The sequence below is a fragment of the Corticium candelabrum genome, chromosome 5 (assembly GCF_963422355.1).
Source record: "Corticium candelabrum chromosome 5, ooCorCand1.1, whole genome shotgun sequence".
NCBI classification, from domain to species: Eukaryota; Metazoa; Porifera; class Homoscleromorpha; order Homosclerophorida; family Plakinidae; genus Corticium; species Corticium candelabrum.
Window position 1 is genome coordinate 765,576 of NC_085089.1, and position 17,074 is coordinate 782,649.

The 17,074-nt window shown below is 43.3% G+C and overlaps 3 protein-coding genes across 4 annotated transcripts; 2 read left to right on the top strand and 1 right to left on the bottom strand.

Annotated features, from left to right (window-relative positions):
* Window positions 1-1,989: 1,989 nt before the first annotated feature.
* LOC134180009 (uncharacterized) lies at window positions 1,990-6,291 on the bottom strand. The gene is made up of 7 exons (XM_062647065.1): window positions 6,216-6,291; window positions 5,880-6,143; window positions 5,496-5,768; window positions 5,242-5,430; window positions 4,221-5,180; window positions 2,422-2,547; window positions 1,990-2,356 (listed from the first exon to the last, which is right to left on the bottom strand). Exons 1-7 carry the CDS (start codon window positions 6,265-6,267, stop codon window positions 2,088-2,090), a joined length of 2,133 nt encoding a protein of 710 aa, XP_062503049.1. The 5' UTR covers window positions 6,268-6,291; the 3' UTR covers window positions 1,990-2,087.
* An 849-nt stretch (window positions 6,292-7,140) lies between these two features.
* LOC134180583 (uncharacterized) lies at window positions 7,141-12,366 on the top strand. The gene is made up of 2 exons (XM_062647763.1): window positions 7,141-9,763; window positions 12,239-12,366. The coding sequence occupies exons 1-2, from the start codon at window positions 7,141-7,143 to the stop codon at window positions 12,364-12,366; spliced, it is 2,751 nt and encodes a 916-aa protein (XP_062503747.1).
* Window positions 12,367-13,716: 1,350 nt separating this feature from the next.
* On the top strand, window positions 13,717-16,827 carry LOC134180010 (uncharacterized). Of its 2 annotated transcripts, none has more exons than XM_062647066.1 (3): window positions 13,717-14,142; window positions 14,192-14,469; window positions 15,809-16,827. In XM_062647066.1, the coding sequence occupies exons 1-3, from the start codon at window positions 13,794-13,796 to the stop codon at window positions 15,989-15,991; spliced, it is 810 nt and encodes a 269-aa protein (XP_062503050.1). In that variant the 5' UTR covers window positions 13,717-13,793; the 3' UTR covers window positions 15,992-16,827. The 2 variants fall into 2 exon arrangements, with proteins under 2 accessions (XP_062503050.1, XP_062503051.1); XM_062647067.1 differs by having other exon boundaries at window positions 13,718-14,142; window positions 14,204-14,469.
* The last annotated feature ends 247 nt before the right edge of the window (window positions 16,828-17,074 follow it).

The following is a 17,074-nucleotide window of genomic DNA, read 5'->3' on the forward strand; positions in this document are numbered from 1 at the left end:
CTTCTTATAAGACTGAAACATTAATTAAGCTTATTACGTTAATTGATTTAGAAATTCTAGCTTTGTTACGGTCTTGCGACTAGATCATGTAATAGTTTGTATTGAAGAATAAATAATCTGTCTGCCTATCTGTCTGTCTGTCTGTCTGTCTGTCTGTCTGTCTGTCAAATACATATATTTTTCAAATCCAAAGAAATTTCTATCAAGAGCTTAAAAGCTAGTCTCTTAGTAGAGTTCCTCTAAATCAACAACAAACACTTTGTCTGTCTGTCTGCCTGTCTGTCTGTCGTTTGCCTGTTTTTTGTGTACCGTGCTATTGTTGTCCAATCTTATTTCTGAACCAATGCTTAAGTTTTGGCTGCTCCTCGGTCTCTTTGTCTATCTCTGTTGTTTGGTTGTTCTTTGTGTGCCTTGGTAGTGTATTCAAGACTGTTTCTTATTTGTAATAATTAGGTTTTTGCTTTGAATTCTAGATAGATCGGTGATAATATTCCATTGAAACTTTTGTACCACTTCTCATGTTTCTCACTTTATGGCGTTATCAGTATCCTGGGAGAAGCGTTCCTGAAAGTATACGCATCCAACTAAACGTGGCGTTGCAGAGTATAATGTAGTTTTCTAGAGTGCGAGGGAATAGTCTAACTACTAGTAACTGAAGTTCCGAGGCTAGACGAATATTGTACTTTAGCGAATTTAGTGTAATATACAAACGTTCTAGTCCGCTGTCAAGCGACTTTCCACTTTGCAAAAGTTGTATTATATCTACAACTGTAGTCGTCCTCGCTAGTGCAACAACATCTGTGTTTACCTTGTAACCTACAAGACATTCTTACTCCGCCTACTTTCGACACGCCCGCTACCAGACGAGCCGAGATTTTCCTCAAAACGAAACGTCAGACACGCGAAATTGCGATCGCCAATGTCGTGATGACTTCGGTATTCATATGAAGCCAAATACAAACGAAGAAGAAGCAGGTTGCACTCGATTTCGGCTCATCGAGACGTCTGGGAGACGCGTGAAAATTATCATGGCCATCGTCACGTCGTTCGCGTCCGTCTCGTACAGCTGCAAGAGTTGGAGAGTGCCGATTCGAGGCGCAATAAATGCGAAACCAAATAGTCCACGCGACCAAATAGTCCACGCAGGTGGCCGAAACCAAATAAGCCCTAGTTAAACGGTTTCGGAAACCAATAGGAGCGAGATAATTGCCCGCGACCAAATAGTCCCTGTACAATTGAGATAAAATGCGCTGTCTAGTACCGATTCTAGGCTGTGGAGCTCCGTCACAATGGAAACATACCGGTTGTAAAGTATCCCCTGGCCCGTTTAGTTCTAGAATCGACCTCAACACGTACTGATCATGAGCTAGACTCTAGTGGGGGCCCGTCAACTTCCGGCTATAAACATTACGCTAAATGTATGCATACCTCTCTTCTATCCTTGACTTCTTAACTTGAGACGTCCAAAAACTGCGTAGAAGTAAGAGTTCGTACTAAACATTGGGCCTGATCGGCACACGGTCGTAGATGTGGGGCAAAAATATCGAGCAACAATTTAGTGAAGCACGTCCCCGCACTGCCCTCGTGACTCCGTCAAAAAGCAGAGAACAAAATGCTCAACTATCGGTACAAAACGGTCCCGTATGCGGAACAAACAGTCCCGTATGCGATACCACTTGCTTTTACCGCCTAGAATTTACCTTAGTTTCGTATACTATGCCTTCATGCGCGGCTGAAGAAGGCCTTGTCCACATTGTGTTCGCATGCACGAATAATACTCTGAAATCGGGGTATGCTATGCACGCATGTGAATTAAGCTGACAACAGTACTCCAGTTTTGAGCGGATTGAAGTCGCGTAGTAATAATATGGCGCAGCTGGTAAACGAAATCGAGTTGTGCCAGTCCAGTACTATACTAACCTTCCGGTATGAGTACACAAACCTGGTGCCTAGACATATTAATTACTAGTAATGGGTATTGTCACAAAATCAGATAAGTTAATATCATTGACTGTGCATTGCGTAATACGGTAATGTAGAAATTATAATACTGTAACTGGTATATGTTCCATGCAGCATGCAATCTGTCACATGTTGTAAATGACGTTCTCTGACTCACGTGCCGCAGTTCTCTCTATCCGATCTGCTGATTCATAAAGTAGATTCATTTTGTCAGATCTAGAATCTTTGCGAGACTCGGTCGTCGTCGAGAAATTTTCAGACATCTGATGTTGCAATGCAATGTCGCTATAGAGTGGATTCAACTGCATATCGTCTGACGTTTTGACATCCATTGTATACGACGAGTGAAGATCGTTTTTCCTTCTTCTATTTAATCGTAACCATTTCAATATTTCTAGAACAACAAGTATCATACATACACCTTAAGCAGCTCGATCCAATTTGCAATATAGAAAGTACTTCCATTGCACGCATCGTTTCTCTCTTCATGTCTTCTATTTGATAAAGTTGCTCTATGCTCTGCGTCATTTGCTGACCCACTTTTAGCGTTTGAAAATGTAGAATTACTGTTTGCAGATGATTTTTCTATAGACATTATAAAATAGAACAAAATCAGATTATTATGTCGTGCTCAACCAGATCAGTCTGGTTTGTAAAGTCTATTACAAGTACCGGAAGCAAACCCTGCTTCAGAAGTACTTAGACCATCACGGCTGTCTAGAAAGAAGACATGACTTTACGAAGGATCCGAGTAGATCCCAGAAGCACTGTTTTCTGTAAGTGCTGCAGGTTGTGATGACCTGGAATAATGTCCAGCCACCGTGCAATACCTGCGTGCACTGTGCCCAAAGCTCCCAAGACCACCGGAACCACCAGTGTTCGACAATGCCACATGCGGCTTATCTCCACCCTCAAGTCACTGTACTTCGCCAACTTCTCAGCATGTTTCTTGCCAATGTTGCCATCAGCAGGACAGCTGATATCAATAAGAAGACAAGTGTTTGTCTTCCTATTTCTGAGACAGATGTCTGGACGATTGGCTTTGATCCTCCTGGCAGTGGGGATGGTGGTATCCCACATCATAGTAATGTCATCCGTCTCCACAAGCCTATCAGGATGATGCCGGTACCATCTGCTCTCCACTGGAACCCCAAAATGGCGACAAACGTCCCAGTGAATGATGGATGCCACCTGATTGTGTCGATCAGTGTAGTCCGTCGGTGCCAAAGCACTACAGCCTGCCACAATGTGGTCGACTGTTTCCATATTGTCGTGCTCAACCAGATCAGTCTGGTTTGTAAAGTCTATTACAAGTACCGGAAGCAAACCCTGCTTCAGAAGTACTTAGACCATCACGGCTGTCTAGAAAGAAGACATGACTTTACGAAGGATCCGAGTAGATCCCAGAAGCACTGTTTTCTGTAAGTGCTGCAGGTTGTGATGACCTGGAATAATGTCCAGCCACCGTGCAATACCTGCGTGCACTGTGCCCAAAGCTCCCAAGACCACCGGAACCACCAGTGTTCGACAATGCCACATGCGGCTTATCTCCACTCGCAAGTCGCTGTACTTCGCCAACTTCTCAGCATGTTTCTTGCCAATGTTGCCATCAGCAGGACAGCTGATATCAATAAGAAGACAAGTGTTTGTCTTCCTATTTCTGAGACAGATGTCTGGACGATTGGCTTTGATCTTCCTGGCAGTGGGGATGGTGGTATCCCACATCATAGTAATGTCATCCGTCTCCACAAGCCTATCAGGATGATGCCGATACCATCTGCTCTCCACTGGAACCCCAAAATGGCGACAAACGTCCCAGTGAATGATGGATGCCACCTGATTGTGTCGATCAGTGTAGTCCGTCGGTGCCAAAGCACTACAGCCTGCCACAATGTGGTCGACTGTCTCCAGGCCTACACTGCACATGCGGCAAGTAGGACTGACATCACGATGTAGAATTTTGCGCTCATAGTACCGAGTCCGAAGAGCTTGGTCTTGAGCAGCAACAACCAGTCCCTCAGTTGCAGCAGGAAGATTCGCTGCCTTTAGCCATTCGTAGGTCTCTTTCATGTCCACAGGCGGTTGCTCAGTGAGACGGCGATACTGCCCGTGCATAGGCTTCCCGCTCCAGGACCGCACACGAAGAGAACTGCAACACGTACGGTAATGTCTCGCATCTGTTTTACATATTATTATTATTATTATTATTATTATTATTATTATTATTAAACGTAAAAGTTAAAGCAACGATCTATCACCTGCCACATGTGCTAGAACTAGTCTAGAGTCGAACTTTCTTACTCTTCTTCTCCAGACGATAGATGCGAAGACTATACACGCAATTAAAACAATAACTCCGATTGCAGCGACAACTGCTGCGTATATTGTATGGTTCGAAGAACTCGATTTTGCTATTGTAGCCAAGTCTGTTACCATTAGTGTCGTTGCCTCACGAGTTGTTGCATGTCTAGAATTGCTGGATCTATAAATTTGTGTAGTGTGAATTAATGACGTGAATGCAGGTTTTGTGACCATCGTCTTTGTAGAATCACGAGGCAAGACAGACAAAAGTGTTGAGCCAATCGGTGTAGAAAGAGCGTCGCTAGCGTGAGCAGTCGGTGTTGCATCAAGACGGGTTGCCGATCTCGTAGCCTCTCTCGATGACGCGCGCATAGAAGTCGTGGTAGGAGTGGACATTTGAGTGTTGACTTTAACAGTGTTTGGCCGTGAAACAGTTGTAGTCACTACTGTAGATCGAGTTGCCATTGACACAGACGCAACAGACCTAGTAGGTAATTGCGTTCTTTCTTCAGCAGTATATATAGTAGGTGATACAACAGTAGTTGTTAATGACGTCGATTGTGTTGTAAATGGACGACTAAATTGTGTTGTGATGACGTCTGTTGTGGACAACTTAGTGGCTGTAGTTGGGCTGGTTGTCGATAGAGCGGCAGTTAATGGAGCGGCCGTCGATGGGGTGGTCGTTGATGGGATGGATATCGATGAGGCGGACGTTGATGGTGCGGCCGTAGATGCAGCAGCAGTTGGTGGTGCGGACGTTGATGGGATCGCCGATGAAGCGGCAGTTGATAGGGCTGACGTCGATGCAGCAACCGTAGTTGGAGCGGCCGTTGATGGAATGGCTGTTGATGGGATGACCGATGATGGAGCGGCCGTTGATGGAGCAGCAGTTGATGGTACAGCCGATGATGTTGGACCTGAAACGCAAAAAACGTTGGAAATAAAACGTATCCAGTATCTATACAGTATAAACATCACCGCCACAGTAGCAATGGCCCCATTTCTTCATCTTTCCGTCGCCGTCGAGTTTGGTTGCGCACCAGCTTGATGTAGAAATCTTGTTGTAGTTTGTGCATTCTACAAACCTTTTGCCGTCATACTCGAACGGAAACTTGCATGCATTTCCACCTCCATCCCCACCACATGTTTGAGTAATGACAGGAACATCTGTTATTATTTATCATAAACAACTTGTAAACAATAAAACTCGCTTTACAATAATTATTCTATACCATTGCATTTCGGAATATCACAATCTTTTTCATTAATATTGCCGTCTTTTTTGTACTGACAATAAGGTTTGTTGTGGACATCACTATGGGGATATGGATTTCTGCAATAGTTGTGATCTCCTATTCCATATTTAGTGAATTCTTGCTTCATATAGATGCTTTCCAGATCAGATCCTGATGCCGACCATTTAATGCATGTGTTACCATCTTTGTCTTGATTAACTGTTCCTCTGTATCCGCCACCAAAGTCTATCACACTGTAACACGACGTGTCTAGTACAAAAATCATTGCAATTAGATAGACAATATGAAACCAAACTGTCCAGGCATACAATCACGTTTTTATTTAAACAATTAACTGCACGAAGTGCGGTTATACTGTACCTGCACACTCCTGTACATCACAATATTCCCACTTTTTGTTTTTGCTGATAAAACACCATGGTTTGTAGTAAGAGTCTTCTTTTGGATTACGACAATAGTTGTGATCTCCGATGTCAGCTTGTGGGTAGTCGTCTGGCTTGTAGTCATCGTTTGATGTCCAACTCAAACAAGCGTTTCCGTTAATCGTCGTGCTTTTAGTACCACGATAATAGAGACCGGCAGTTGCGGCACGATAGCAATTTTGTACTCTGTTGCTGCGACATTCTGCAAAACAGAACACTTCAAGTTAGCAAAAAGAAACGTAGCCATGCATGCACTCAACGTGTAGATGAAAACCTGTGAATGCTAGAAACAGCCACACTAGTATGTGCACGAACCGGCGTGTCATGCTGGCCTAACTTAACAGCTTGCAGCAACCACTTGGATGGAGTGATCAGAGTGCGTCACAACGTAACTAACTCCTGCACATTCCGAGCGCTCGTCATGCAGAATTAAGTCACATGACGACTCGTGAGCTCCACTACTCATTCTATGTATTGCTAAGACGTGCCATTTGTGTCAAAGTTAGACAATGAGATGAGGCCATGAAACAATGAGATCATGCGATGAGATGAGACTGACAACCAGCGGCGTCCCAAGCATGTTTCCAGGTTGTCCAAAAAACCGCAAGAGGGCGTCACCTCTACTGCTAGCGCCAGTACTGAAGGATCCTATTTCACAACTGTAGTTTAACTTAATTAAGAATATTGTTAGATCACTGATGCTATGCGATAGCAACAGGCAAAGCATTTTTAGTAGTTTTTTCTCACTCACCTTTTGGGTTTTCTTGTTAACTAATTAAGTAGATGGTATGCAATATGGTACGGCTGACTATGGTATGTAAAACCGTGAGGTTGTGTCAGAGATTGTATACATCCAGTAGGTTCATCCAGGGAAAGAGGACTATGGCAAAGTGAGTCTACTAAACATTGCCATGGGTGCTTAGTACGGACAACCTTCCAATTGATTGAGCTGCAAGATGCGACGTGTTGTAAGTCTCCAACCAGCTACCAAAGACTACTGCATCCCACACATGTCATTATTGTGTGTAGGTACAGTTTACCGTATTATTTATTAAATGTGCAAGAATGGTCTAGTTCTTAAACAGCTACACTACAAATTGATCAGGCGTTTGCTCTGCTATCCGCCCTGTCTGTCTGTCTGTCTGTCTGTCTGTCTGTAACATTGGCTCAGTTGTTCAAATATATAGTAAAGAACCTTTATGTCTGCTGTACGCTGTCCCGTTCCCGGTTGCGCCTGGGAGAACTCCCTAAAGCGAGTTCTGGCGCACATTCGCAGTTTTCATGATGTCGATCAGTGTCCAGAGGAGTTTATTCGGGAGTATGACCTGCAACAATGTCCAAGATGTCGTAAGTGGTATTTGAAGCTACAACAGCATCTCTCAAGTTCCACGTGTTCAACCGTTGGGAAAGATCTAGATGACGTAACAGGAAATGTTGGGAATGACGATGTAACAGGTGATGGTGAAGTAGGCAGAGTTACAGGTAAAGGCAACGTTTCGGATCTATTGTCTGAGCTACGTTTGGCTTCTAGTGTCATGTCTGATGACAGAAGCCGGAATCTACATGATATTGAGCGCGAGGCGTGGTTTGTGGTTGAGTCTCTCCCCGTTGCGGATATCCTCAATTCTTTGCCACCACAGACTATCCTGAATATTCCACGATCTTTACGACCAATGTTTCAAGAGTGTTGCAACATTTCGCTACAGAAGATTGATGAAGACCCCTCTAGTGATGTGGGTTGGAAACTCTTGTTTTTGTTACCTAGAATCTTACTAAAACCTCACGTGAGAGGCGGCAAGGTAGGATACAAGGAAGTGAAGGCCCGTTATCAAAGTTTTCTGAATTTTCGCTGGGATGAGCTAATTGAGTTGAACACACCAACAAACAGGAAGTCAGAAAATAAATCAATGACTGATGAGAACAAGAGAAAAGTAGCTGTAAAGTTGGCCCAAGTAGGTGAGATTTCCAAAGCAGCTAAGTTTCTTACAAGCAATGGTTTGGCCCCAGAAACAAGTGAGGTTCTTCAAAAATTGAAATCTAAACACCCTGAGGGACTCATTAATCCTAACGAGATTCCTGATGTATTGTCTTCTTCGAGTCCAACATTTCTTGACAGATCTGTTTTCATCAACGCTATCAAAAATGCTCCAAAAGCTTCTGGGTGTGGACCCTCTGGATGGAGATACGAACATGTTCGAATTCTCCTGGATAATGACATCACCACAGATCTACTGTTTCAGACTTGTAATCACATATTTTCAGGAGATGTGCCACCCAACGTAGTTCCTTTGCTTTCAGCCTCTAAACTCATAGCAATACCTAAACATGGGAATGATGTGAGGCCAATCGCTGTAGGGGAAGTTTTTCGACGACTTACTGCCAAGACTATTTGTCAACAGAAGTCACCTGAGTTTGCTTCATATTTCTCCCCTATACAGCACGGCATTGCGACACCTGGAGGAGCTGAGCTGCTTACACACCATATTCAGATCTTATTGGAGCAAAATCCTGATTGGTCAATCCTTAAAACAGATGTCAGGAATGCCTTCAATTCTGTTTCAAGGGAACGACTTCTTCAGCAAATTGCTAAAGACTTTCCTGATATCTATCCTCATGTCAAGCAGTTGTACGGGGAATCAAGCAAGCTGATATACGTCACTGACAAGGGAGTTGAGTTATTAACATCAAGTGAAGGAGTTCATCAAGGAGACCCTTTGGGACCTGCTCTTTTCTCAGCTACTATCCATCCTATTTTATGTGAGGTGATCAAGAGACATGAGGGTGTTACTATGCTGGCATATCTAGATGACATCTATGTGGTAGGTCCAGTCAATAGTCTTCGAAATATTTTGGATGATTTGAAGTCTTCCCTGTCCACGTTGCATTTGGAAATTTTAGACAGAAAGTGTGAGTTGTTTTGTCCCTCTGGTAATGTCTGTAATTTTCCAACTCCAGTTACCTCTGATGGCACTATTATACTAGGCACACCAGTAGGAAAACCTGAATTTGTTCGTTCTCAATGTGCTGACATTGCCAAGGGTGGGAAGGAACTTTGCCGTGAATTGGCCCTGCTGAATAATCGGCAAATCTCCATGCTGATTCTACGACACTGTCATGTGCCTAGATTGAACTACTTGGCAAGGCAAGTATTTCCTCGTGATCTAGAACTGGCAGCAGTCATCCATGACAAAATGACTAGATCTTCATTTGTGGACATCATTGGTTTCAATCATTTGAATGATACAGCCTGGAAACAAGCGACTCTAAAGCTGAAGAATGGAGGCTTTGGTTTAACACAGATTGGACAAATTTCTCATGCTGCTTTTGTGTCTTCTTGGTGTCAATCAATGAAAGAATTGCCATCTCGTTTCTTATGTATGACTGACTTGGTTGATTATCTTACTTCTTCTAAAGAAAAGTCGGGGTCGATTGGCTCAGAAGTAATTTCTAGCTTTTCCGACTTGCCACCATTGTCCAAGTCAGCTGACAATGATGAAGATTTTCAAACACTTGATGACATCATCGCTTATCCTAAGAAACTGCAGCACCGTCTTTGTACTGAGATAAACGAAATTAATGTGTCTGAACTCATTGCTCAGGCTCCTTCTGATAAAGATGCGGCAAGGCTGCGGTCATTGCAAGGTCGTGGAGCCGGAGATTGGTTAGATGCCATTCCTACTTCTGATAGGCACGCACTTAAAACAAACGACTTTTCTATAGCGTCCTATTTGAGGTTGGGATTGGCTTTACCGTTTACCAAGTGGGTGAAAGTGTGTGACTGTGCACAACAACTGGATCAACAAGGATACCACCTACTAACATGTAAATATGGAGGAGGTCCTGTCTGGACCCACAATACTATCTTGAAGGGTTGGAGTGAATGTTTGAGTGATTTGCACATTCCCCATCAAACCGAACCCCGGCATCGTTTTGTTAGTAGCGAAAACCGTCCTGATATGACACTCTTTGATTCTGAAACAGGACAGAATCTTGACGTGGATGTTTCATTAGCACACCCATGGAGTAAGGATGCTCTCAACCACGCACACAGAGAAGAAGGGTATGCTGCAAAAGTAAGAGAGGAGAAGAAACTAAAGAAATACTCAGGAGAGGTCCTGCATGGTGGTTTATCATCCAAGTGTGTTCCACTAGTCTTTGAACATTTTGGTTTGTGGGGCTCGCACGCACACAAGTTTTTGTCTCATATATCTAGGCAAAGCTACAATACCACTCATGCACATCCTTTTAACAGCGCTCAACGTTTTAAGGCATTCTGGAGAAAGCAATTTTCCATCATTCTTCAGAGATGCCACAAATAAAACGTTCGTGGTGGGGGTGGGGGGGGTGGGTGTAAGGACACACACAACACATGGCAAAGGGTGGTGGGGGTAGGGGTGGGGGGGTTATGGAGGGTGGGGTTATTTTTATCACATCTATTACAATATTTTCCATCATTCTTCAGAGATGCAACGCCAGAGTGATTTCGAGGAAGCTGTCGAGATTTTCATGCAGTACAAACGACAGTGACATAATGTTTGACTGCAATGTTGTAGGCCAAGTCCATTAATGTGTTATAATTTGCTTAGTTATGAAGGACTGGTAGATATTTGAAAGTTTCCTGTACATACGTAGAGTTTTGATGATAATAAATGAATCTGTCTGTCTGTCTGTCTGTCTGTCTGTCAAAGAACATTACTGAAAACATCAACGCTAATACAGAAAGGGCTACAGATAACACTAAGAGTTCAAGATAAACAACCATAGTAGTCGCACAAGAAAAACTCTAACGAACAGCCATCTGATGTTTGTAGCTATCATCTACAGAGTCATTACTACAAACTATTTTGTCAATCTTTTAGCTGTCTGTCTGTCTGTCTGTCTGTCTGTCTGTCTGTCTGTCTGTCTGTCAAAGAACATTACTGAAAACATCAACGCTAATACAGAAAGGGCTACATACAACACTAAGAGTTCAAGATAAACAACCCATAGTAGTCGCACAAGAAAAACTCTAACGAACAGCCATCTGATGTTTGTAGCTATCATCTACAGAGTCATTACTACAAACTATTTTGTCAATCTTTTAGCTGTCTGTCTGTCTGTCTGTCTTTCACTATTGAACACAAAAAGCAAAATTTTACAAGAACACTATAGGTAAAACTGCCAAGCTAAATGTCCATCTGCTGAGACATACAGATTGAATACTGTACTACTAGAATTCTAATGAACGGTGTTCTGAATGTCTTTCATTGTCTGTCTGTCTGTCTGTCTGTCACATCTTTATATTTCATACATATGAACTATTACAAGCTATAGATACAAAAGTCTGTTATATATCAATTAGACCCACACGGGTTGCATGCAATTGGACACTAAATATGTCACTAATGTAATTTTCTTTGCTTCGTGAGCGGTTCATCTTCTGGATGAGAACCTTTACGTTGCACCTTCGGAGAGCTACAGCAAATCTTCTTCTTCAGTAGCACTTGAAATCTTGGTCACTGTTACCAAGGTCAATGTTTTTACTTAGTTGAGATAATAGAGACAGGAATGATTGTGCTTGTCTCCCCCAACGACCGAAGTGTTCCATAACTAGAGGCACGGAGTTGAGGCATAATCCACCCAGCAGAACCTTCGACTGGTATTTCTCGACTTTCCTCTCTTCCCTTCTTACCGCTGCTGCCCCGTCTTCTCAAGCTGCTCTTGACAAGATATTGGCACACCGTGGGTGGGCCAAAGGCACATCTAGTTCGACGTCTGTTCCGGTTACTGGATCCATGATCGCTATGTCAGGTTGATCCTCGCAATCACAGTACCTTTCTTTGGGCTCTTTCTTGTGGTTTATGTGTAACTGGCTCAAACATTCGGACCAAACACCTACAATGGTATTATGGGTCCAGACAGGGCCTCCTCCAGTCTTACACGTCATGAGATGGTATACCTCAGAATCCAGGTCTTTTCCGCAATCGCATCTTGTAATCCATTTTGAGGAGTCTACCGGCAATCCCAGTCTCAAAAAGGTCGCCAACTGAAATTCTTTTGGTTTTAGTGCAAACCTTTGTGAGTTCGGGATGGCATCTAGCCATGCTCCCGCACTCTTCCTTGAATTGACCTCAAACGCAATACTTCTTTTGGACAAGTAGCCGAGTCAATCCTTTCACTGACTTCAGACCTGAGCAGACTGTCTGTTAGCTTTCGCTGTAATTTTATTTCAATTGTCAAACTGGATAGGTGGTAGTTGGGATGGATGGCTTGATGTAGTGAATGACTAATGGTGTTGTCTTCCTTGTTGGAAATCAGGCGGTCGACTACAAGACTGGTATCTGGAAAGCGCTGTGGCAACTGTGACAGAGAATGAGCCCAAGATGATACAAAGACAAACGCTGATGTGGATGAGAGCGAAGTCATACCAAAACCTCCATATCTGATAGGCCACACTACTTGCTGCCACTGGCCTTTACTAAGAGTCTTGCAACCCAATTGACTGCAGAATGTTCTTTTAGTATGTTCGTCATGTATGGCAGCCGCTGTATGTAACATTTCTGGTGGTATCACTCGCTCTAGATGATTCAACTGGCTCACATGGCAGTATCTTAGTAACAACATTGAACTTTGGACATCATTTAAGTCAAGTAGCTTGTTGCAGAGGAGATCACTCTTCTCAGCATTTGAACAGCAAGCTTCTGTGACAAACTTGCTGTGCTTTGAACTTGCTTCTGTTTGTCTGTCTGTCTGTCTGTCTGTCTGTCTGTCTGTCAATCTGTCGATCTGTCTGTCTGTCTGTCTGTCTGCTTCTCGATAATCTAATGTCACACTAGCCCGTAGATCACAATAGCCCGTATATAACAAATGGGTGTAAACCAGGTAGTGTCAGTAAAGCCGATCTACCCAAAGTAAAAGGTACGCGTGTAAAACACGATTAATTGGGATAGAATGCGTTGTCTAGAACCGATTCTAGGCTGTGGAACTCCGTCACAATGGAAACATACCGGTTGTAAAGTATCCCTTGGCCCGTTTAGTTTAAAATCGGCATCCACATGCACGTACTGATCATGAGCTAAAACTAGCCTCACCGTGCGAGCAGTTCCGGCTCAAGCACTTCCTCTCACGTGCAAGCAGGTGAACAGCACGTGAGGTCGCACAGCGAGCACGAGGAAGGCTTGGCTCTCGAGGCTAAGCTAAAACTATAAATTATGGGACCTGAATGAGGCCCGTCAACTTCCGGCTATAAACACTACGCTAACATTGTATTCATACCTCTCTTCTATCCTTGACTTCTTAACTTGAGACGTCAAAAGCTACCTAGAAGTAAGAGTTGCTACTAAACAGATCGGCAGACCGCCGAATGTGGGGACGAAAATACACACACACACACACACACCACACACACACACACACACACACACACACACACACACACACACACGCACGCACGCACGCACACCCCACACACACGCACACACCCCACACACACGCGCACACACGCGCGCGCGCGCACACACGCACACATACACACGCACGCACATACACACGCACGCACATACACACGCACGCACGCACATACACACGCACACACACACACACGCACACACACACACACGCACACACACACACGCACGCACACACACGCACACACACACACACACACACACACACACACACACACAGACACACACACACACACACACGCATTTTTAGCAACTGAACTTACCCTCTCAAAAGATTAGAAACAACGACGACGAACATGTAGGCTTTTTCCATTTGCGCATGCGTGGTTATGCGAACTGGGTTGGACCTACTGATTTTGCGCACAAAAGTTACATTTGGCTTACGGTGTGGTGTCTTGAGTTGCTTCATGGCTTCATCTGCTCGTTCTGCTTCTCATGTTGAGACAGACGACGATGTATGGTGTGTTGTGAGAAGCAACTATGTCTACCTATCTGATCGTCTCCGTTTCAACTCTCTCTTCCCCAATCTTCTGTATGAACGAGGATTTCTGTCGAGAGGTGATATAGACGCTCTTCGCAGCGACTTTGTCACTCACGACGACAAGGTTCGTCGTCTACTCATCGATGTCTTGTCGACGAGACCGCCAGAAATGTTTCCTGTTTTCTGCGACATCCTCAAAACAGTCGGACAACCACACGTTGTAGAACAACTGACGACAACGGGGAATACCCAGGGGATACGAAGAGGCCCCCAAGGTAAGCAACCAGTCCCTGTCTAATTAGACTGATTGATATGATTGGCTAGTTGCTGCTACAGATGTTGGAGAGATGGAAATGCTGAAAGATCAGGTGGTACAGTTGGACAGAGAGGAGAGAAAGGTGACGGTGCAATTGGAGAAGGAAAGAAAACGAGCGGAGGATGAGATGTGTACAGCAAGAGAAGAAATCAGGAAAGCAAAAGAGGAAACAAGCCAAGCAAGACAAGAAACTGGACAAGCAAATATTGAAACAAAGAGAGAACGGCTGAAGATTGTGGCACTTGAATATGAAAAGTCAAGGTGTCCTGCTAGTCATCATCATCAGGTAACTGGTCAGTCTTTCTGCATGTTGAACTAGACACAGGAGCCCAAATTGTGACCCTAAGGTACCGAGGGGCTGCAACATCCAGATACATTTCTACTCTACAAAAGTAGTCAGCTCCTCGAAAATGTTTCTGTTGGTCCCTCATCAGAAGGCTTCAAGCATTGAGTTATTGACATAGCACAGTAACATTTTATCCAGGCGGTGCCTTGCTGTGTCTTTACAAAGTCTTCCACAGTTTCAGTCTAACCTTAATTAACGTCAACTGTTTTGTCAAGTAAGTATGTTATGAGTTGTCTTTGCACCAACTCTTAGTCAACCAACTGTTGTGGAAATTATCACAATAATCTGCATTTCCTTTTTCATATTCTTTCTGTGAATAAGATTTATTAAGTAACTAAGTGATATTTGTCAACAAAACAGTCAAGCTCTGGATGCCTTGTTGTCATCCAAACTGATAACTATTACATAACAGTTTATTGCCGTTTTGTCTGGGGTCACAGTTTTTAGCCTGAAGCCACAATTTGTCCTATCACAGCGCGCACGTGTGTGTGTGTGTGTGTGTGTGTGTGTGTGTGTGTGTGTGTGTGTGTGTGTGTGTAGCTCAATTGGTTAGAGAGTGCATTTGGAGAATGAAACATCCGGGACCTTGCAGGGTTGGAGGTTCAAGTCACAGTGATGGCGAGCTATGGCATAATTTTCTTAAGCAAGAAACTTACATACATTTGCTTCTATCAACTCAAGAGTATAAATGAGTACCTGGTCATTGACTGGGGTAGACATGACCGCTGGCTTAGCAGTAATGTCATGCAGCAGATGGGTACTTGTGGGCCTTGGTGGCCAGTCCCAAAGCTGCGTCATAGTCAGTGCCCCTGGATGACTCTGGCCAAGCTCCAGGTGGATTGTAGCGGTGGCCCTAAGCCTCCACGTAGCGCATGGAGGCTCTGTCTCTAGAGGCAGGGGGAGCTATCTCCGCAACTGACCTTAAGGTTGACATCATTCACGAATGACGTGGTGGGCTTGACATTTGTCCATGTGTGTGTGTGTGTGTGTGTGTGTGTGTGTGTGTGTGTGTGTGTGTGTGTGTCTTTAAAATTAAGAAATAAACTTAAACAAGGTTAAAGGGATTGGTGGGAGGAAGAAGAGTGGGTAAAAGAGTGTATTGAATAAAAATGTGTTATAATATATCTTTTGATGTGATGTTTGATTGTTTTATAAAATAGTTTAGACTTGATGTAGACATGTAAACACATCTGATGTGAATTTGTATTTTTATTTTGTATTTTATCTTTTTTATAATTGTTTTTATTTCCATCTATTGTACATGTTGTGTTGATTCTAGATCAATGACAGTCTGCCATCATGGACACAGTGGAATGTACACATGCCTCATTACAGGTGGCCATATAATAGAATGGGAGAGATTGAAGGCAGACTAGTGGTAGGAGGTTATGATGGTAATCTGCATGTTCTCACTTATAAACATGATAAGTGGGACATGTTGTCAGAAAGAATGGTCACATGAGGAATGTAGTGTGTCATGAAGGTGTGTGTCTGGTGTGTCTGTATGATGGAGATAAACATCAGTTTGTGATTAAACGATTTAATTTGAATGAAGACAACAAATGGCGTTTCCTCACAGTTCTACCAAACGAACTGCAGTTGGATGGTGTATCTGTTGCTCTTCACGACAACTCACTGTATGTGGTGGGTGGTAGGACCAAGTCAGGGGAGAAAGTGAACACAGTACATGTGTGTGACCTTCATAGCGGTAATTTTTCTAAGATGGATGACATGCAAACAAAACATTGTGGCTGTTCTTCTGTTACTATAAACAACACAGTGTTTGTAGGGGGAGGATGGACTGATGGATCTTGCTTTAGTAATATTGTTGAGTGTGCGGATGTTTGTGATAGAAAATGGAGAACAATCCCCGCTACAACCACATATGACCCATCACTGATGTCAGTCAGTAACAGACTGGTGGGGACTGGAGGAAGGACACAACGGAGGATTATTTCTCAGTCTAATATTGTAGAATTATATGATGAGAGGTCTACCAATTGGCTTCCTCTTCCACACATGACACACAAACGGTGGGCACATGCTGCATTCTCAACTCAGAATGGAGAACTCATCACAGCAGGAGGAGAATGGGATGAAAGACTCAATACCATCAGTTCAATAGAAAGTCTGAAATGTCCATAATATTTTGTGTTAACAAATTACCTTATTTTAGTTTGTGTGTATTTGACATTTGTTATGTTTATCCAACTGTATGTTTATGGTAAGATACTTCGCATAGTTGCAAGTGTAAGAGCATCTAATGATACCATATTATATTATTATATCACATCAAGCTCCATATTCACGTTTTTCTATCAAACATACCTCATTACATCACCAAACGTTCAGAAACCGCTCAAATCTCATAAAACAATAATACCATCTATTATCATTCAGCAAGGACATAATCCATATTCTTCATGTGTACAACTGTTTATATAATTGACGTCGGTAGTAAACTCGGTCAACATGAACAGTGTCACCCACTGTCAGGACGTGACCTGTAGAACATGTCTTTGAGGTACATTCTGAGTGAAGGTGG